At 43.0% G+C, this 22300-nt stretch overlaps 2 protein-coding genes and 1 pseudogene across 2 annotated transcripts; 2 read left to right on the top strand and 1 right to left on the bottom strand.

The window, feature by feature from the left end:
* Positions 1-263: 263 nt before the first annotated feature.
* On the bottom strand, positions 264-2459 carry LOC139646873 (transmembrane protein 151B-like). Its single transcript, XM_071522648.1, has 2 exons — positions 2382-2459; positions 264-1673 (listed from the first exon to the last, which is right to left on the bottom strand). Exons 1-2 carry the CDS (start codon positions 2457-2459, stop codon positions 264-266), a joined length of 1488 nt encoding a protein of 495 aa, XP_071378749.1.
* Positions 2460-7249: 4790 nt separating this feature from the next.
* Positions 7250-19102, top strand: utp25 (UTP25 small subunit processor component). Its single transcript, XM_071522646.1, has 12 exons — positions 7250-7379; positions 8102-8141; positions 8422-8593; positions 8709-8978; positions 9198-9286; positions 9491-9901; positions 11670-11886; positions 13682-13884; positions 14796-14978; positions 15205-15314; positions 15835-16080; positions 18166-19102. Exons 1-12 carry the CDS (start codon positions 7279-7281, stop codon positions 18419-18421), a joined length of 2298 nt encoding a protein of 765 aa, XP_071378747.1. The 5' UTR covers positions 7250-7278; the 3' UTR covers positions 18422-19102.
* A 313-nt stretch (positions 19103-19415) lies between these two features.
* LOC139646879 (b(0,+)-type amino acid transporter 1 pseudogene) lies at positions 19416-21835 on the top strand (annotated as a pseudogene).
* The last annotated feature ends 465 nt before the right edge of the window (positions 21836-22300 follow it).

Genomic DNA, 22300 nt, shown 5'->3' with positions numbered 1-22300 from the left:
AGCAGATACATATTTTCGCGTTAGTGCACCCTAACAGGTCGACAAACCACATTCACTATGCTCTCCACCGACATATCGCTCTGTTATTGCTTGGTGATTCTCAGGTATTTTTTCTTAACAGAACAGAATCACAATGCAGCACGTGTGTTTTATACATGTAGGCCTGTATCTCACATGAAACCTTGTTTGTACACTCTGCATCTGATGTCCAGTGTCTTTGTATGCTACAGAAATGCCACTGTGTTTTGTCAGTGACTGCATAGTCATAGAGAAGTCTCCACACAGGAGCCATTTCTGTGGAAGGACCTGTGGTTGTGGCAATTCTCGCTGCAGTGGACAATGAGCACTGGGAAGCAAAGGGCGTCCTGGTAGTCTGGGGGGTCCTCATCGTCTGTGGTGAGGCGCTCTGACAGGCAGCGGGTGTTTTCGCTGGGACTCTCCTGGTCCTCCAGGCTGCCGCTCCTCCAGAAGCAGCTGCGCTGGGAGCCGTAGCGCCGAGCCAGGGAGAAGCGGCTGCCGCTGAAGGGAATACGGGAGCTGGCACCGGTACAGATGCTGAGGGCGCTCCTGGAGAAGACCGACGAGCAGCTGATGGCTCTGTGGCAGCGCTCACAGTTCTGACGGAGGCCGCTGAAGCTAGTGGGGCACTGGGCCAGGTCCATGAGGCCAGCCTCTGAGTAGCTGGGCACCAGCTGCTGGTTGGACCGAATATGCCATTCCAGCTCTGTGCTGTCAATGGTGTTGACGCGGGGGATGCGACGGCAATATGGCCGGTCATCACAAGGGGTCACTGGGAGGTAATCGTGTCCAAAGAGCTTCTCAACACGATAGTGGACATACGCAGTACGATACTCTGTGAAGACTCTCAGAGGCCAGGAGAAAGTGAGGAACGAGGCAAGCCAAAAGACATAGTGGGACAGATACCAGGGGTGGTGATCTGGGTCAGACAGCACCATGACATACTCCTTCAGGTCAATGTTTTTCAGGTGCATGCCCTCCCGGGCTTCCATATAGTCATCAAGGCCCTCGTTGTCAGTGAAAAACCTTGCCCGCTGAGTGAGGTAGGAATTCTCAGACTCTACATTGGCAAAGCTGAAGCACTTGGTGAATCGCAACTTTGTAAGAGCTGACTTCTCCAGGCCAAGCAGCTGTTTTGAAACATCCTTCACGCCACAGTGACTGTAGTCAAATTCAGCTTCTGCCACGTGGGTGTTGACACGTTCGTGGTAAACCTGGGTACTGGTGTAAGCGTCTCCGTTGCGATAGCGTGTGACTTGTCGAGTTCGGCGAACATAATGATAGCTGATGGCCTTCCACCAGATGCAGGGTTTAGCTTGCTGCATCCTTTGGATACGCTCATAGATGCCCTCTACATCCACTTTGTGCTGCAGCTCGTTCTTGACATGGCAGTGCCAGCACTCCACAAGGTAGACCAGATAGAGCATGCCCAGTAGGGCCAGAGGGATGTAAATGTAGCCATCAGAGCAGGGGCTGTCATGGTACATCATGGATTTCCCTTTGAAGGCACTGTCAAAGGTGAGGCGGGTCACCTTGGTGACATGACACCACACCATGGCTCCCATGCAGCCGTACATGAGGACGGACAGCAGCAGACATTTCCAGAAGCTCTCCCGGCAGAGTGACTTGCTCAAAGATTGCTTCAGAGGCCTTTGCTGTTGAGTCAAAGCACACACAAAACCAAGTGGGAATTGAGAAGAATTTCTTACATCAGCTATTCAGTGCAAGTGAATGCAATGTGCAGCAGTAGCACAGTGCAATTGAACTATTGCTGCACATGACAACATCTGAAACACAAAGGGTAATTTTAACAGACTTGGACTTGAACTTTCTTAAAGGGTCATGGTGCAAACAGAAACAATAACAACCATAAATTAATCATCCCCTTGTAGATGATAAATGAGAAACAAGTGGATAGGAAACAATTGCTTTTTCCAGCTTTGTAGTCATTTCATGCCATTTTTATGGATCTTCTCCTGCACAGTGCTTTGGCAGGGTTACGTGCTGGAGAGAAATTAAGTTGAAATCAATGCAATTGGCCCACTACAGCAAACGACAAATGAAAGGCATGGTAAAGATCCCCAAGGCCCTGACAGGTTACCAGTTACATGTAGGCTAGCTTTAGGAGACACTGATTCGGAATTGATTGATGCACAAGATCATTTCTATCCTCCCCTCAAAGTATAACGGGGGAGATTTTTTATAAGACCATAGCATAACCAAAGAATTCCCCCTGCAGTGTGTTACAGCCTGCACACCGTGCAGGCTGTAACACACTGCTCATTCAAGCCTTGCGACGAGATCTAATAAACAACCCATAATAAAGCGCATTTACTCTAGCGGACGATGACCGAAAACAGTACCTCTTCTCTGGTGTCTTCCTCGAAAACGGTGGTCGTACTGCTTTCACTCGCTGTCGCAGCCGATGCCGGAGGGGACATGGTGCTGGGCTGCCACTGTTAATAATGATAGGGCGTGGAGTAGGAAGAGGAAGAGGCTTCACTACCTTGCTCTGCAGCGTCCCTCAGCCAAGACGAGCTGCTTGGCACGCTTGAATTACATCTACAATCATTTGGATACACCCAACCCTAAAAACATCCCGAGATTAGTAGACGGAGGCATGCATCTTTCCAGTCGGTGGAATGAAAAAAGCGGTCGGGAGGGAGGGAGGGAGGGAGGGGTGGGAGTGGGAAACGCGTCTATAGGAGAGCCCGCATCTTCCCACCACGTTTCAGCTGTCAGTGCCGCAGTAACATGATCGTAGATTAGGCTGTATTAGCTGGTCGTCACTACAACATGAGCATGCCCTGCCCCTCGCGGCCCGCTGTGCAGGCTGCTCATCAGTATGCAGGAGGTAATGGTGCCGTTACTGGTCTATGGAGAGCTGGCAGGTCGCTGTCCATGGTGCTGAGCGAGGCAGGTGGACGGTGGCGGATGAATCCATCACGTAAAATGACTGTAGTAATCCTATACCGAGTTTTAGGAGGATATTTTAAGAATATCACAAAATATAAATTATATATAATATCCTATAGCAATAGTGATACCATTAGTGATTAGAAATTTAAAAGGAGGGTAAACTATGACCTCCAGTAGGTGATCATCACCACCAATAAAAATAGAAAAGCATTACTTCATGCTTTCCCCCCTTAAAGGACCCTTTCCACAACTTCCATAAAGGCACATTCCATTCTCCAGTGTGTTTTGAGGTTTTGAGAAAGGTGTGAAAGAGGAGAGTCCTTTGAAATTCACAGCAATAATATAATGAACTAATGTGAAGTGCCAAGTGCCAACCACTATCAGTGGAACTATTTGTGGAAATATTTGTCGTGTTTAGTTTGTAAAGGAAGGCAGGGAATCCACCCTCCTGCCTGTCTTTTATCCTTCCGCCAGAGGGAAGACTGATAGGGATACAGAGGACAGCAGAGGTTTCTCTTTAATACCAGTATATGTGTGTGTGTGTGTGTGTGTGTGTGTGTGTGTGTGTGTGTGTGTCTTCACCAGCTCTACACAACAAGTCTTCTTATATGGAGTTATTTAAAAAGTTACAGTAAAACAGGTTCTATAAAACCTTAAGTGGAAATTGTAGTCTATTAAGATAGGATTCAGCTATTTCAGTTTTACATAGGGCTGAACGATTTTGAAAAAATATCTAATTGCGATTATTTTGACTGATATTGCAATTGCGATATTAGAAGGAATGATCATTTTTACATCATTATTCTCATTTTCATTGAAAAACGTATTAAAATGATTATGGTGTGATTTTTGCGGGGATCTGTAGCAAACAAAGATGTTTTCTGAAGTCTGTAAAATATGATGTGTAGGCCAGGACATCTCTGCAGCACGACAATATTTCATTTAAAATGGTATTTTGACACACGTTTCGCCTTTAACAAATATTGGCCTCCTGCGATTTGAAAATTGCAGTAGGCAATATTGCGATTTCGATAAAATTTCGATTAATTGTTCAGCCCTTGTTTTACATGAAAAATCCTGCAGGTCATGTGTGATTCACTGATGGTATGGACTGCAGAATGTAATGAAGCCAACAAAGAGAGGAGTTAAAAACTACAAAATTTTAATCATCATTTAGCATTTCCCTTAACATACTGATGCAAAGTTGTCCAAATAAAATATAAATTCATACAGCTAGATTATGGTAAGATATGTTATGATATTTCAAAAACAATTCTCAAAAATTATTGTAAGGAGTCTATAAGTGTAATGGACAAGGCAGCACTTATTCCCAGAAACCACTGTATCAAACATTAACTCTGATGGAATGGAGCCATTAGCACAGAGAGGTTCACAGATACTGTCTGCATATCTGGTTATGGATTATAAATAATTGTGACCACAACCACATTCAATATAGTATAAACAGTGCATTAATCCTCATAAAAAACCCTTACAAAACAACACACAGGATCAGATAGTTCAGGTATGTGCCATGCAAGAGACCCTCCAGCATATATCATAAATATATGACATGTCAGGTCACAATTATACTTACAAAATACAAATAAAAATACAAAATCCTTTCAGAAACCAATTCAAAGTCTCACAGGTTAATACAAGATGGGACTCCAAGTCGTTGGCTTCCAAACTTTGTTTTTGGACAGTCAGTCTTGCCTGCTCGATAAAGAGCGAGGATGTTGTGTTTTAATCTTTCTGAATTGTTAGGAGGGAATACAGTTTTCTTAGTTCATGTTTTCACCCATCAACCTTTGTGAGATATAATGATTTAAGAGTTCTGCAAAGACACAGTGAGCTCCATAAATGGTTGCAGCTACATGCTGATATTTTGGCTCCACACTCTTTTTAGGCTACTTTGGATGGGAAATGATAGAATGACCTGTGGTTGAAGTGCAGACTGTCAGCTTTAATATGAAGTCAAAACACCCTAAAACACAGTGACTCAGAATCAAAGAGCAAGAGCTTCTTTCTAGAGCTGTCATTTTGCACCAATGTTCAACAATCATGCAGGGAGAAATCCATCATAGAAGAGACAGAGAGACTAATTTCTCCATTGATAGTAGCCTCAATAGACCAGAATGCAATACAGCCACCAGACATATTGTGTTTTGAGTATGGGACATGACTCTCACTTTTCTCAACTGGAAAAACTCGCTGTCTTGCTCCTACTATGCTATCACTATTGCCCTTTCCCCCTACACTTATAACCTACAGCTGAAAACAAGAAGTTCAGGCCCGTTCTCTGGAAGTGGTTGAAAGGCATTCTGGGAAATGTAGGAAAATTACTAACTGAAGTAGAAGTAGACGAGGCAGGTCGAGGCAAAGTGGCTACAGCAAAAAGGTAAATTACTGTTCATCACAAAAACTCCTGGAATGCAACACTGAACATCACAGACTGATGATAAATAGTGTAAAGAGTTTCTGAGGGTGGATTTTTCCTTTAAGAACAACATGGCCCCCCCATTCCGGGATGCCCAAAGCATTTGGACAGATTTAACTTTTAGTCAATAAAATAGGCTAGTCCTTCCGAAATAATAACAGTATGGAGTCAAAACATTTTGATACTGTATGTTACTGACCAAATACTTCTGAATCAATATAATGAGAAGTCTTGGGAAACTGAATGAAATAACACAAACTTTCAACTCCTTGGCTTTTGCGTCGTGTCGACCAAATCGTGCGAATATACTCCTACTTCCAATCTGTTCACTCCTTTTCCCAGGGTCTCCTGTTCTGGTGACGAAGGGGCCCCTTCAAGAGAGAGCGATGACATTATTGGTTATCACTGAACAAGCAACTACCTTCAATTCTGAGATGGTCACATGCACGAGGACGTCGACATGAACTACTTTTCTGACACGAAGCACCAACCTGCGACATTCAGCGTGTGAAACTTACAGAATACATGTTGGAGAGGTTGTTGAAAAGCACTTGGCCCGCGCTCACTTTGTTCCTCACGCCCCGTATGGTCCCGTTCTTGCTGCAGATGTTGATCCGCTTGTTGCTGAAGAGCAGCTCTCTCTTGGCACTGGCGTACAAAAGCAGGTCGTCCGGCTCGCACCCGCTGTCGTCCGGAGCGGCTCCCACCACCAGACCGTTCAGGTGGCTGTTCGCCTCGCTGCCGGGCGGCGAGCCGTCCCGCTCCGCCTCCGGGTTGCTGGTGCAGTCCGAGTCCACCGAGTCCGACGCCGAGCCGCACCACGCCGTTTCATCCTTGAACACCTCCGTCAGGACGCGGCCGCTGTTCGCAGATGCCACCCGAAACCGAACTGTTCTCCCGGCCTTCTCTTTCTCCTGTTTCACATTTGGCCCCTCCATTGAAACACAAGAAAAGGCGTCTTACATGTTTTACGTGCCATTCATCGAAGCCAGACGTGCTCTTTCAGCCTAAGCCATAGCGGTGCGCAATTATCAAACAATAATATCCCCATTGACGTGTCAAAACTGAGCCTGAAAATGCCCTGAGTGGGAAAACTGGACACCAAAATGGTTAATAATAAATGAAGTTCTGCCATGGTAACAGCTAAAATAGCCAAACAGTAAATTGATATCATCACGGTCAATAATTGATCAAGGTCACTTTTCAAACAGCAGACAGACTGTTGTCTAGTCTTTAGGTATTCAGATAGGCTACTTTAAAGCCATGACTGGGCTTAGGAGCAGTATAGACCTGGTTAACCTGTTGCACTTTGCTGCACTCTCCGTTACCCTTGTTTCATTAATTGGGTATGGCAAGGTGCTGTCCAAATTTGATCTTGTAGTTTTTGACATTATAATGGAGAGCAAAGATCAATCAAATATTGCCAGAAATCTATTTGGAAGCCATAGCCTATCTAAAAAAAATCAGAGGCGCGTTCAGAGACAATTTTCCCTTTAAAGCGTAGGATACTTTTGGTGAACTATAAATTATTTATCAAATTGACCAAATAATAGGCTGATCATTTGTCAGTCATCAGTGATATTTGGTCACTATAGCCAAAGTGGGTTTTGGTGACAAATGAGGGGGACTTACAATAGTTTGGGGTTAAGTGAATTGGTGCCCTTGGGTTTAATCGTCCTATTAGTAGTGTTGTTCTAAAAATTATTGAAAAGTAACTTTTCCAACTATACACTGTTCTACAGTATACGAACGCCTCTTGCCTCACGCCAAAGGCCAGAAGTTCAAGCCCGACCATGTAATTCCGCTCCAGTCCTGTAGATGGAAGTAAAATACCGCTCCTGCCATACAATAACCATCAAAGAAGAAGCTGGATAAACACACGTGTAGCACACACTGTCAACATGGGTAAAAGAAGGCAGAATAAGCAACTTTTTATGAATTTGTCCAAAAAACAGAAGAAACATCTGAAAGAATTTGGAGAGGAGCATCCGTTCCATGACACGTAAGCAGCACAGTAATCTTAGTCCTGTGTTAAAGCAGTATTTAGTATTTTTATTAGCTGTTTGGCTAGCTAGCCCACTAGCTAGGATTTTGCTAAATGAAGGAGGCTAATAAATAACAATAAGACGGCTGGAGTCATAATTTAGCCACATACAGGTATGGTTACATGTTATAACGTTATAGGGGCAAACCTATTCACTACCTGGGACGAACCGGCCCGATACGCTCCGTTCTCCTATATGGAGAGAACGCGCTCATTCAAACTCAATTCAAAAATCTGTCAATTTAACGTGGACTTGCTTATCGGCGAACGTAAACACCTCGTAGAACATGACAGAAGACCTTTTACGAATTGTTAGGATTCACTCTTGATTTCGGCATACATCTGATACACTGACCAGTACTAGCAGCATATCAACTTTTAGAATTAGTTCGCCTGTTATTCCCACATCAAACACCAAAAGTGACCGTGGATGTCCGTAGATAGTCACGTGAACCAATTGGGCTATAAAAGTTTAGATTTTATTGAAATGAACTAGTGTTGCTCGGTGAGTCGCTTGTATTCCGAAATTCCTTATTGTAGTCTTTTTCTTCATAGTTACATTACCTTTTGGAACTACAACCAATATGGCGACATTTAAGGTCCTGGTCAGGGTTAAATACCATCCCATGTTACTAAACGATGCAACTGAATTGCAAGTGTGATTTATGTTTTCTTCACAGTGTCAACGAAAGACCTGAGAGAACTCAAATAGTGGACCTGGTGAGTAGCAATGACCAAATTCTACATAACCCCATTTTATGAGATACAAGCTTGATGTATGTAGGTAAAGGGCCAAGAAGTGGCTCGATTTGTCTAGAGATGTTCTCAGCGGCATTAACAGGGATATAAATTTTGTTGAAGGAAATTTTGAGCCATCCAGTTCTTTACATTCATTAGACAGTCATGTAATATTGCCAACTAATTTCGACCAGCTTTTAAATTTGTTTTGCCTCCTCGATTTATTATTAGCCTAGTTAATTAATATTCTTGTCTGCTACAGCCAGCAAGCCCAGAACAGTCTGACGTTGAGAGCGAGGAGGACGATGAACCAGAACAGAAAACAGCCTATCAGCAACTTCTTTCAACTCTCGGCCGACCTGCCAACAACGACCAGAGTGAGGAAGAGGAGAGCACGGATGATGAAGAGGAGGAAGACGAGCTTCTTGGTGAAGGCAAGATGTTTATTTCCTGCTCAAAGATAAGAAAAAATACTTGTTTTTGTGTGAGGACGGAATAACCTAGCCATTATTGCAATTGAATGAATCACATTGCGGCTTGCCATTATAGGGGAGAGTGATGGAGGCGGTGAAGACGGTGAGGATGGTGATGACGATGAAGGGGAAGAGGAGGAACTGGAGGACGGAGATGAAGCTCTGACTGAAGCAGCGGAAGGGGAGGAGGAGGAGGTGAAGGAGGCAGGAGTGGAGGATGAGACAGCAGGAGATGCAGAGTTCACAGACAAGGAGAACGAGTCTCAGTTCTGTCTGGAGAGCAACTTCATGGGCGAGGGAGAACCGGAAGACGCTGAATGCACCACCGAGCAAGAGGACAGTAAAGGTGAGTAAGGAGTAAAGAGTTCTATTCTAGAATGCTTCATATTCCATTTTAAAAAAAATATGTCATCTGAAGTACATTGTTCAGCATCTTCAAAATCTAGAGGACTCATTGTGTGTCACTTTTTTCAAATGGAGGATATCTCACTTTGGAACAAAACTCTTCAAGTTATAATACATTGTGAATATTATATGACTGAGGTATATTTTTCTGTGTACGCAGACACTTTTTTGCAGCATTTGGACACAGAGCTTAGTGAAGAAGATGTACAGAAGATTACATCTGGTGCCAAAGCCAAGGCTCAGATCACGGTATAAATTGCACAGCTTTACATTAACTATACTCTCCTGTCAAGTGCTGTTTGAATGTAAGCTACATGTTTTTCGTTTTTACAGTCATGAATATATTTTAAATCAACTATATTCGAAATCAGCTAGCCAGCTTTTTTCCTCAGTGTAAATCTTACACTGTAATGGCAATTCATGTGCTTCTGTCTTTGTCCCCCCTGCACTCAGTGGCCAAAACTGGGCACTCTGCTGTGCACCAGCCCCCTGGAGAAGTTTGGCCCCATCGGCCAGGAGAAAGACACCAGCCTCCCTGCCTTCCACAAAGTCCTGGAGTCTCGCTGGAAGTCTTCGAACCAGACCTCCAACCTCGACGGATTGGCAGAGGAGATCAGCCCCGTCCAGCTGGAGCTGCTGGCCCTCATGGGCTCGTATAAGGACCTGTACTACCCAGAGAGCTCTCCTCTGAGTCAGGGCCCGCAGGTTCGCAGCGCCTACTGCCTCCACGCGCTCAACCACGTACTGAAGGCCAACTCCCGAGTCCTGGCTCACAACGCCCAGCTGAGAGAACGGAAAACTGAGGTTAAAGCCGGAGCAGAGCCACAGGACGAACCAAGAGACCAAGGCCTGACCCGGCCCAAGGTAAACTACTGGCACCAGTGCTACTGGTAGCATTTTTAAATTTCAATATGTCATTGTCAAATTAATTGTGATACCTTGATGTAATTACGCTAAACAAATGAGACCATGGTCTAAGCGATTAGTAGCATCTATCTCACGCCAGTGGTATTATTAGTGCTCGTGTTTCTCAAAATTAACATTTCCCTTAAACCAATCTTGGAACCCATCGTCTATCGCTCTGACGACAATTAGTCTCTGGGGGTGACGGGCAATATTTCGGGGTTTCCGGTGTAGCCAGCGGACATCCGGGCCAAGACTTCCTCTTCTATGCGCCGGTCATTACAGTCCGATTAGCAACTTGAGACGCGAGAATGGAGTTGGAGTTGCAGATATCTGTTTATAGAGATTAGCCGAAATGTCGTCTGGACCTAAAACACCTACAAAAAGTATCGATGTTTGTGTTTTGTGTGGAGAAACGTTCGACTCATCGCGTCTCAAGTTGCTAATTGGACTGTAAACAATGACCGGCGCACGGAAGAGGAAGTCTTGGCCCGGATGTCCGCTGGGAAACCCCGAAATATTGCCCGTCACCCCCAGAGTCTAATCGTCGTCAGACCGATAGACGATGGGTTCCGACATTGCCCTTAAACCCTATTGTTTCCTGTCGTAAAGAGGATGTTGCTCCGTCTGCAGTGGAAGAACAGCGCTGTCTTACTGTTTTGTTCCGTAAAGCAATCCAGTAGATTTGCCATCAAATCCGACCTGGTGGCACACAATGTAAAATGCAATAATGGTCTCATTTGTTTCTGGTAATTCCAGTAATGTCTCAAAATTATTCTGGTAATGACGTATTGATGTTAAAATGCTACACGTAGCGACTTTAGTGTCTCTGCTTGTCAAGATATGTGGGTCTTTTGGGGGCTTGCTTCATGATTTCTATTGTGCCGAGCTCATGAGTCAAAACAGGAGGGTACACATTCTATTTTTGTGACAAGTGCAAATGCAGCTTAGGTGTAATAGCTATTTTAGGCGCAATGACTAGCTTGTAAGACATTAGGCTGCATGTTACACATCCTTGACAGAATTCTGCATCTAGTTCTGAAGTGGTCTCATATCAGCTGCGTTTGTTTTATGAGCCAAAACAACATATTTCAGTCAGGTTTTAAAGCACTCTGCAGTCAGACTCAGCACTTGAGTGGTTCACTTCCTACCTCACAGAGAGAAAATTGTCATGCCAGGGATCACACGTAATCCATAATTAATTTTGTGTTGCTGCATACTGTGTGTAGAGCTGTCAAGGATCCCATGCCTCAAATGTATTCAGATGGAGTTGATTAGATGTGGTTATTGGTGGTAGTATTACAACACACATTTTCATTGCAACTTGCAACATTAATTGCCTGCCGAAATGTTTTCATCATGAAAACTTCACAGAGCTAGTAAAAAATGGGGAAAAACAACATTCACTTTAGTACGCCTATATAATCAGTGCATAAGTAGAACACGTTTCAATACGTCTGAATGAAGTAGCAGTAATGGATTCTGTCACTTGAAATGAACTTCCTTCAGAGAATAACTCATTCATTGCATTAAATGTGATCCCATCTTCGGTTGCATTAGCTGTCGCCCCACCTTCCACAGCACAAATTGACAGCGGAATCCTCCCAGGGTTATTAATATAGCACTTCAGCGCTATGCCCCATCCTCCCATATCTAGATGCTTCCACTTAGCCACAATGTTTGAAAAACGCAATACTTCATTTCTTTCTGACCAACCACTCCGTGCCAGGTCCTGATCCTTGTGCCGTTCCGAGACGGAGCGCTGCGAGTCGTCCAGACGCTCATCGGCCTGCTGGAGACCAAGGGCAAGAAGATGATCATCAGCAACAAGAAGAGGTTCAAGGATGAGTTTGGAGAGGAGCCGGGAGACAAGCCCCCCAACCTGCAGAGACCAGACGACTACCATGCCATCTTCTCAGGCAACGTAGACGATCACTTCAGGATAGGTACATTTAAATAAAACTTATACATGGTACATTTACAGCTTGAGAATTTACCTGACGCTCTTGCCCAGAGTGACTTACAGGGAGTACAACTGTAGAATAAGCTCACATTCCTAGACATTAAGTTCACATTCCTGCAAACATGACAATAAACACCAATACAGAGTGCAAGGGTCAAGGTCGCAGTGCTCTGAAAATAGGTGTAATATTCCTGTTTACCTAGAATGATCATGTATGATAGAGAATTAAAGCCAGAGTGAAAAGATGATACTTTATTATTCATAAAGAAGACATTTCAGTCCAAGTAGAGCAGGAAGATCTGGGGAGATGTAGGAGAGGAGGGTGTGATGTCAGCGGAAGACAGGTAGGACAGAGGAATGTTGTGTTAGAATTGTGCATACAATGTTGGAGAATAACCAGCCTTTCTATTGACTTAGTACATAGTACAGATACATTGGAACTAACAAATTTACAATACCATACAGATAACATGTTGTACAATATTTTGCCTCTGCCAACACTGAACAATTCTCCAACTTCCAAAGCTGCAGCCTCCATAACAGTTTGTTTATCGTTTGTCCCCGGGGGTTTTGTTTTCCTCACAAACGCTAGAACGCTGTTTGGCAGCCAACTTGGAACTCGGGATGTCTGACTTTCCCAACAGCCCATGAAAACAGCATAATAATTATGGCTAATAAAGAAAACCGACTAATGACAGAAATCCCAGATCCAGGTCACCACAGCAATCCAATCAACTGATCTTTGGGCCAAGGGCTATCTCTCTGAATTTCAGCCAAATCTGTTTGCTGCTTTTTGAGATATTGGTCATACTTTTGAACATTACAATTCTGACATTCAACTTCATATGAAGTGATTATGATGTGTCACTTAAACGTCTAGTTTAAGGTGTTAAAACAGTGTGAAAAGTAGTCCATAGAGTCCTTTGTCCGTACAGGGCTGATGTCTGATGTCCGTCTCCATCAGATTTCCATCCGTTTTGACAGACAGAAAGTTCAACCCAGTTGACCTTTTTCCATTCGTCACCGTCCGTTTAGCCAATCAGAGGCGTTCCTACGTTTGTTTTGGAAAAAATAGCGGCGATCACAGGAACAACGGCACAACCAAAACAAAGATAAAACAGAGAAAGCCTGATATGACGTTGGGATGACTGTCGATTTTCCAGCTCAGTTTCTTATTTAATTTATACTGTATAGTCTGTTTCTTCTTTTTTCTTGTAATACCGTTACAAGCAAAGCTGTATCTCTGCCTCTCCCACCATGTTGACATTCCAAAACAGCCCAACGGACAGAAATCTATGCATCAATAATTCTGTCCATTTTCCGACGAATCAGTGTGGCCACAGCCTTAGGATTACACAATCTGTAGAGGTGTATCAAATAGGCAAATGACGCTTGAACATCAACTTTTTATCACCTGATAGTTACCTATCAACATTGGACTGTCCAATTAAAGTGTTATGGCGATATCTTGGCACCAGACAGACAGACCTAATGGTGAAGTCCACCTCCTTCCAACTTTGTTAACGTAAATAAGACCAAATGTTGCAGGTTTTGATAGCTTAAGGGTTATAATGTAACCTTAATGAACTTATAGATAACAAGCATTTAAAAGCATAAAAAACTGCCTTTAAGAGGCCATTTGTGAATAAACAGTTTATCGAAGAGAATGGGATGGCTACTTTAAAAAGCAGCATCAGAGCTGAGACCTGACAGTGGATTTATAACACAGTGTCGTCGTCTCTGTCTGAAGCCTGTTCGCCATCCCCTCTCTCCACCAGGCGTCTCCATCGTGAGGAGCAGCATGCGTCTCTACGCCCCCTTCTACTCCTCAGACATCATCATCGCGTCTCCACTGGGCCTGCGCACTGTGCTAGGCGCCGACGGAGAAAGCAAGAGAGACTTTGACTTCCTGTCCTCCATCGAGCTGCTGGTGGTGGATCAGGCCGACATCTTCCTCATGCAGAACTGGGAACATGTCTTGGTAAAGATACTAACCTGTTAAACATGACACGTTACTGCATGCCTTCATCTCTTCAGTACAACATCAACTAAACTTTTTTTTTTTTTACTGCTGGTGAAGAAGTGGCACCCTCTGCTGTCCATCAGTGACCAGTGTAGAATTTTTTTTAAACCGCAGCTTGTAAAAATTCTGCCTTTAGAGAAACAATGCAGCAGCCTTGACAGCATCCCAGATATTTGTGCCGATATTAAATGTCTTTAAATCAGATTATTTTCATGCCAAAAATTGGCATCTATCCAGTGTTTCCCACCAAATTGTATTCTTAGCAATGTGGAAATGCCTCTGAAACAGCATTTACACCATCGGACACTAAAAGTCTCCACTGAAACCCATAATGATAATAATAACAACATATTCACGTATACTTTGGAGAATCTGATCAAAAGGTCACTGACTGGCTTATTTTCAATAAAAGGCCAATATAGGTCCAATAGATTGGTCTAATCCTATCCCAGAAGACTGTGCAATTTGTCCCATGACCTAGATATATTACTTGAATTAATTATACTCACTGTAATTAAAGTTTACCCAACATCATACATGGGACTTTCCAACAGATGTGCCAAAAACCATCTCAATGAAAGAAGAAACATTTAGATACAATTTGAGATCCTTGAAAAGTGTTTTTTGATTGACATATCTGTGCCTGTGCCTGTGCCTTTTTAGTATTTTATTAATTTTTCCTCTTCATTTATTATTCACATTACTTTTATTTTTTGCTTAGTTTCTTTCATCTTGTGTCGGAGTTTGTAACTCTTAGAAGTTCTCTGTGAATAAAGGTTATTATAATTTATTTTTTTAAGCTGCTATAGTTGAAGTGTGTCTGTATATATTGATGCATTATTAAACATCACATTGTTCCCCTCCAACAGCATGTGATGAAGCATGTGAACCTGCAGCCGCTAGACTCCCATGGGGTGGACTTCTCCAGGGTGAGGATGTGGAACCTGAACAACTGGGCCAGACACTACCGGCAGACGCTGGTGTTCAGCTCAGTCCAGGACCCGCAGATCAACAACATCCTCTCCAAGCACTGCGCCAACTACCGCGGACAGGTACTGCACTATATACACTGACCATGACACTTCATCCAGGAACTTTTAAATTCGACACAGACTGGACTTATAGTTAAAGTTATACAAACATTTCTCAGAGGCAGAAATAATCTTATTGGTTGATTTAAACCTAAACTCTGCCTCAATATTTAAGATGTATCAATGTACATTTAGGGTTTTGATCTAGGTTCGTTTGAATGAAATGTTCTATGTGGTTTTATTCCAGATTGCGACGAAGAACATGCCAAGAACAGGTTCAATCTGCCAGGTCCTGGTGCAGCTGCCTCATGTGTTTCAGATGCTCTCCTCTGACAGCTTCATGGACCAGGATGCCCGGTAAGGACCTCCTGCATTTTAACCATGTGATTTTACCATGCCTGATAATCGAAGATGTAGAATCTATAACATACATAATAAAAAACTGCAAAGACTATGTTTTAACTCTACAATTACAGTTTAACTCTACTGATTACCCAAACTGACATTTTCTATCAAGAACACAACACATACATACTCTCTCTCCCCTTAATTTTTCTCTATGAAAACACACACACACACACACACACACAAGAAACATACTCTCACCTTCCCTGTCAACTCATTTTCTGCATCAGTTTTGTTGTCATTTAGTAGCTGTTAGGCAATTCACTTGTCTTTGTCATTTTGATTTATTTATTCTTTTAAGGTGATTTTTTTTGCTCTCTTTTGTCTGTGTTTTTTCATTTGAATGTGAAATAAAACAAACTAGTCCCAGCTCAGTATATTGAACACCTCATGGGACCCTGACAAAGGAATGGTTCCTGCCAACAGTATTTTAAACTGCTATATTTTCCGTTTTTCCGCACACTCCCTGCAGGTTTCAGTTCTTTGTGGACAAAGTGCTGCCTCAGTACAGGGACTCGGTCATGTCCCACACCCTGATCTACATCCCCTCCTACTTTGACTATGTCCGGTTGCGCAACTACATGAAGAAAGAGGAGATCAACTTTGTCAGCCTCTGCGAATACTCCAGCAAATCAGAGGTGTCCCGAGCCAGGCACTTCTTCCAGAAGGGAGACAAACAGTTCCTGCTCTTCACCGAACGCTTCCACTTCTACAAGAGGTCAGTTCCTTAAGCACCTCGTCTTTAACAGTCCATCAGGTAGCTCCACGTGTATTGGGTTCTTTGTTTGGTTTGAGGGGAATGTCGTCTTTTCACCCACTGGTTAAGTATCTTGCTTGCTTGCTTGAGTAGGTATGGCTGCACAGGGGATCAAACCCGGGCCCTCCACTTGGGGACCCATCTGGCCGACCACAAGGCCATCCTGACACTCTTTGTGGTGTACAATCATTGAAAGACTAGCTTACAGACACAGAGTGGGTCTGAGAAAGTAAGCTACAGCCAGAACAGTGGAACAGGGAAATAATTTATACAATGGACTAGATGGTTGTTGCCAACTGGCATGCAAACTAAGTTGTAATAACAGTACAGAGAGTTCCAGGCTGCTCTGCAGTCAAGCAACACTTCACAATGACAAAGAGTGTGATGAAATCAAGGTGATAGAATCAGAGGGTGGTATGCTGTTGATAGGATGTTGTTCCCAGACAGTTCTTTATTGTCTGCAGTTACAATAGGCTCCAAAGTCTTTGATGAACAAACGAAAGGGCAGTATGCTTATACCGTATCAGCATACTTTCCTTTTTTTTATCGTATAAGCATATTGTATAAGTGATACGACAGGATATCACAAAGCAAAAGAACAGTATTCTTATTTTCAAGGTGTGTCTGATGGTGCCTGATTGTTTCAGAGGTTGTTTGCTTCTCCATTTCCCTTTTTAAAGGGATATTTTACCTACAAAGACTATATATTCATTTTTTCTCCTTCAGGGTGGTGCTGTTGAGCAGCAATATCAGCAACTGTTAGCTCATTTCCCCCCGTGATCAGTATGCTAACAGTTAGCTTACCTACTTCAGCCTCATTGATTTACAATGGCCCCACACACTTTGATAAAATGGCACATTAAATACACTCAAGGGAAGCTCAAATAACCTGCTTGTATCTCTGTGGTACACGCGCAAAGTACATGTAGTTTCACAAAACACAAGGCGCCAACTGATGTTGAATTTCATGCGCAGCAACTTCAGCACTGGGCCGGGCTCAAAAAATAGGCCTCTAGACTTTCCCGCAACAATACTTAATGAATTTCATTCTTTAGTGTTAAGTCACTTGCAATTCACTTAGGATGAGAGTGAATGACATTTTCTAATGTTTCCACAAATCTGAGCCCAATCCAAAAGTCTAAATATGCACCTCAAAATGCAAGAAGACGCATACTGAAGAATAAACATTGGCCCTATCCAGGTTACATGCAAATTTCAAAACAGTGCAGCTCCAGCTTTGACTGGGGGACAGACACCAGTCAAGTATCATTTTATAGGCGAGATTCAGTTATAAACAGTTCAGAAGGTATTAAGTATTATGGTTGCTATGGGAAAGACAGCACATCAAACAACAGTTATTGCTGATATTATTATTTTTTATTATTATTATTATATTATTTAGATAATTTGCCTTTTTTCATGCACAGTGCCTTCACAAAAGTTTTTAATCATGATTATGAAATTCCCAAAATATTTATTTAATGCTCTAATACATTTAATGTCCTATTTTTTCAAAGTGTTGGGGCCATTGTAAATCAATGAGGATGATGTAGGTAAGCTAACTGTTAGCATACCGGTCATGGGGGGAAATGAGCTGAAGGTTACAGTGACAAGGTTGAGGTTATTGCTGCCCAACAGCACCACCCTGAAGGAGAAAAAACAAATGTATAGTTTTGTAGGTGGAGTATCCCTTTTAAGAATTAACACATCACCAATTGCAATAACTACTGACTACTGACTTCAATCTATGAAGAGTCAAAGAATTCAAGTCCTTTGCCCAAATTTATTAAAAGTAAGGACGTAGTCTGTAGCTACTTCACTTGTAGTCTATCAGTGACAAACCACACACACAAACTTCTACCAGCTACCTTTTAGCTTGAATTGTAATTTCAGTGGAAATGGTTGGACTCAAAAATGACAACAAAAAATTTACTCCAAACAAGAACTTTATGTATTCAACAAACTCATAAGATTTCACAAGGTCATGCAACTGGACTCATACTGCACCACATTTTTGCCTGTTGATTTCTCCCTCCCTTTTTCTAGATACACAATCAAAGGAATCCAGAACCTGATCTTTTATGGGCTGCCTACCTACCCCCACTTCTACAGTGAGGTGTGCAACATGCTGGCAGCGGGGGGGCAGGGCGAGGAGGCCAGCTGGACCTGCACTGCCCTCTACACCCGCTACGATGCCCAGAAACTGGCCGCCATCACTGGGGCCCAGCGGGCCGGACAGATGGTGCACTCCAGCAAGACTGTTCACCTCTTCATTACCGGAGGGGAGGACAAAGCCTCTTGACCATCCAGGACAGTTAACAGAGGGACCACTGTACTCTAACCATGGTAGATCAACTGTACATAAAACCATATCAGGAATTACCAATATACGGACTACCTGCTCCTCATGCTATTAAACTAGGATGAGTTGTGTTGAAGCCTGGCTTGGATGTTAGAAGAAAGGCGTTGAATGCAGGTATGTAGGGTTGCAAAGTGCCATCTATACAACAGTTCTGCCTGTCACAGCAGAATAACTGGTCTGACATACACACTCATATACGCAGGAGAAGAAACATGTTAATATTTGCTGTGTTTTGTAAGTATGCTTACTTCCAGCTACAGCACAGAGTCCAGGAAGGTTAAGCCATAAAATATAGTCCAGGACGGTTAAGCCGTAAAATGCTATCCTTGGTTTGCAGCTTATAGTCACAGGTGTTATCACTGAGATAAGATGCTGTGAAAACATCAACTACTGGTTGGATGTGTATTTACAAATTCAGCACAGAAATATATCTGTTTGAAAAGTCGTAAACATGCCTCTCTTGTTGATTATCATGCAAAAAGTCTCCTGCCCTATAATTTGATACAAGTCTATATCTCTAGAAAAGCCAAGGAGTCATCCTGTTCCTAAAGCGATATGTATTTGATAGTACTTGTTTTGATAATACATGCTTTTGTTTACTGAAATTAGTGTCACTCTTTTATGGTCCTTAGTCCAGTGGCTTTTCCAGTATAAAAATGTATCAAATTAATCTAGGGTAAGCTCTCACTGTTTTGGTAAGTATTTTAGGAATTTTAAGCCATAAGAATTTACAGTAGTACTTGTACTACTCATGCTTGGCCAATCAATCTCACACTTGGCGCATACCCTGATCCCCAAAGAAAGAAAAAAGAACAAAGAGAAGAGAGTTCAAACAACCAAATAAATGCATGTCATTTGTAAAACCCATTCCCACCCATGTAATTATTAACTCCCTCAATAGCAGCAAGAGTGACTTTGGACACAGAATTAAAGCATGTCTTCCGTCAAGAGCATGGAAATGGTGTCAGACAACAAACCGTCGGTAACCACTGTAACTATGGAGAACGAGACACAGAAGCTCAACCTGAAGCGGGAAGTAGGCCTGGTACAAGCCGTGTCACTCATCGCAGGGACAATGATCGGATCTGGCATTTTCATGTCCCCGCAGTCGGTGCTCTACAACATCGGCAGCCCTGGAGGCAGTTTGGTGGTCTGGGCTTGCTGTGGTCTGCTGGCAGTACTGGCATCTCTCTGCTACTCCGAACTGGGCACCGTCATACAAGAATCAGGGGGAGAGTACATCTATATCCTGAGGACGTCAGGCCCAGTCGTTGCCTTCATGTTAATCTTCAGCTCTGTGGTATTTGTGAGACCTGCAAGTGTTGCTGGCATCGCACTAAGTTTTGCAGAGTATGCCGTGGCCCCTTTCTATTCGGACTGCACCCCTCCAGTGCAGGTGGTGAAGTGCGTGGCTGCAGCTGCGATTATAGTGCTAGCCACAGTGAACTGCCTCAACGTCCGGTTTGCAATGTCGGTCCAAGTGTTTTTTACGGTGACCAAGGTCCTGGCGCTGGTAGTAATTGTTATAGGAGGTGTGATGATGCTTATTAGGGGCCACACTGACAACTTTGAAGACTCCTTTGAAAACACAAACTTGGGCATCAGTCCAATTGGTATCGCTTTCTACCAGGGGCTGTGGTCCTATGATGGCTGGAACAATTTGAATTATGTGACAGAAGAGTTGAAACGTCCAGAGGTAAGAAACAGTAGAGAAAGTCTTCAACACAAAGTGTATCATGCAAAGAAGAGTTATTGAGTTAGAGCAAAAAAGCAATCCATGTCACATATAATCTGATCAACTACAAAAGTGAGTGGAAAAAAGGAAATGCTACAGAATTCAAAATTCATTATTTTTACTGCTGAGGATGCCATCACAGGATGCCAACACCACTGAAGCTAGAATTTAGATTGTGGATTCATGTAATGTTCAAACTTTCAAAAATCTATGTGACCTTTGTAGCATGTAGTCCTACACATTCCCAACCAGAATATGTACTCTTATCCCCAGAATATACCCCAAAGTGTTGTTTTATTCACCTTCAGTTTACACTTGTATGGGGTGACATCACTGGTCCGGAGGTGTGGCAAACTGTTGCCTCTTGTGTGTGGTTAAGCGAGACAAAAGTGACCAATCAAAACAAAACAAGCTGTCCGTGGACACAGGAATAACATTTAAAAGCTTAAATTAGGTGTCATCACATCATCTTTAAGTTGGACCCTTAGGGCTGACATCTTTGACCTAAGTGGAGTCTAGATCTAGACTAAAATTCATCAGAGTAGGCTTTACCCACAAGCTAACCTAGGGCAAGAGCAAGAGACTTCTAAAATTAGGGAAAATATACAACCCAATCACTAGTAGTTTTGTCAATTAAAAACTTTTTTTTTTGAGTTTACGTACACAAGGAACGACTGTTCTGAAACTCATCCCATAGAGGTATCTTGAGAGAAATACACTGCAAGGCAAAAAAAAAGTGCATTATGTATTGTTGCAAAAGAGTATTACACTGAGCAAACTGAACTTTCCCCTGAATCCAGCCAAGGTTTACTGTATGTAATGTGTAGGGAAGATCACATGTAGCAAGAAAAGTCATGTGTTCTAGCACTAGGCAAAAGGGCATACCTGTTCTGTCTGTGCAGGATATTAACTTAGGTGTATGGGGCTTTAGGGGTCCCAGGGCAGCACCCTCCAACTTGAGCATCCTCACTTCAGTTACAAGAGGCTTTCAAGAGATCCTGTGGATCTAAGGGCCATCACACACTTTGATTTTACACGTATGGTCTTTTATCTTCTAACATCTTCTAACCCTAACCATAAAACCTGAATGGATATGATTGGAGTATTAGATTTCAATGAGATTGTATGAGGAAGAAAAACCATGGTTATAAAAGAACTTCCAATAGTTGCCACCCATGCAAACAACTGTGGATGATGTTTGATTTTGAGAAATTCTAAGGGGCCTTCCTGTCAGGTTTCTTGGAAAAACCTACCAATTATTACCAGAACTGCCTTGGCTCTTCAGTAAACACATGACATGTGTGAAGGAGTTGTGCAGATCAGTAAACCATGAGGGATGCATATGCTGTGAACATTATGCTCCTCAGTGCTCCCAATGGGCCTGGGACCCCTTCAGGAAACCTAACCCTTAAGCCCAATGTCCACCAGATGCGGCACGGCTCCAGACTTGCGCCCATGTGAATCAGCGTTGCAATGTCCACCAGGTGCGGATGCGTTGTGGTAGCGGCACCGTTTCCGTGCGGAAGCTGTCCGGAACCCGCACGGCAGTTTCTGCCGCTCCGTTCTTTTTCCGCGTCTGGTCTATTTTTGCCGGATCCACTTGCGTCTGCCAAACGTGAAAATGCACTTAATTGACTTAAGGGTGATGCATATAACTCAATCAAACGCGTGCAGTATACATTGCCTTCCGTGACGGAGCTGTGCCGCATCTGGTGGACATTGGGCTTTAGTTTCACAAGCATTTAGAGCTTTGAATCATCTGAGTGAGGGTCAGAGCCAGAGGGAGTTAGTCTAGGAGTCTGAAGATAACATGCGTAATACCCACCATGGGCATTAAAGGTTTCTGTCATTATCTACTCACGCTCATGCCAGTTGAAACACAGGTGAAGTTTGTTAGTCCATATAACACACCTGGAGCTTCCCAGCACAACTTAGTAGCAGAGTTAAAAAAAAAACAACAAGTCTTTGGGGACCGATCTTTAGAGTTCCGAAAAGAGCAAAAAAAGAACAAAAAATATAGCCGCAAGCGACAATTGCGGTCCAAGCACAATTTGAAAAGACAGATAGACAAAACATTACAGAAG

This window comes from Centroberyx affinis, unplaced genomic scaffold (genome assembly GCF_046629955.1).
Source record: "Centroberyx affinis isolate AG114_WGS23_722 - 3 ecotype Tasmania unplaced genomic scaffold, CSIRO-AGI_Caff_v1 ptg001012l_1, whole genome shotgun sequence".
Lineage (NCBI taxonomy): Eukaryota > Metazoa > Chordata > Actinopteri > Beryciformes > Berycidae > Centroberyx > Centroberyx affinis.
Note: the sequence above shows the minus strand (reverse complement) of the source record. Positions and strands in the feature narration are given on the sequence as shown.

Bases quoted from the DNA above. Each gene is read 5' to 3' on its own strand.
- LOC139646873 (XM_071522648.1), bottom strand. From the start codon at position 2,459: ATGTCCCCTCCGGCATCGGCTGCGACAGCGAGTGAAAGCAGTACGACC. The intron at 1,674-2,381 runs GTACTGTTTTCG...TTGACTCAACAG, and splicing joins AGGAAGACACCAGAGAAGAG to CAAAGGCCTCTGAAGCAATC.
- utp25 (XM_071522646.1), top strand. From the start codon at position 7,279: ATGGGTAAAAGAAGGCAGAATAAGCAACTTTTTATGAATTTGTCCAAA. The intron at 7,380-8,101 runs GTAAGCAGCACA...TTTTCTTCACAG, and splicing joins GAGCATCCGTTCCATGACAC to TGTCAACGAAAGACCTGAGA. The intron at 11,887-13,681 runs GTACATTTAAAT...TCTCTCCACCAG, and splicing joins AGACGATCACTTCAGGATAG to GCGTCTCCATCGTGAGGAGC.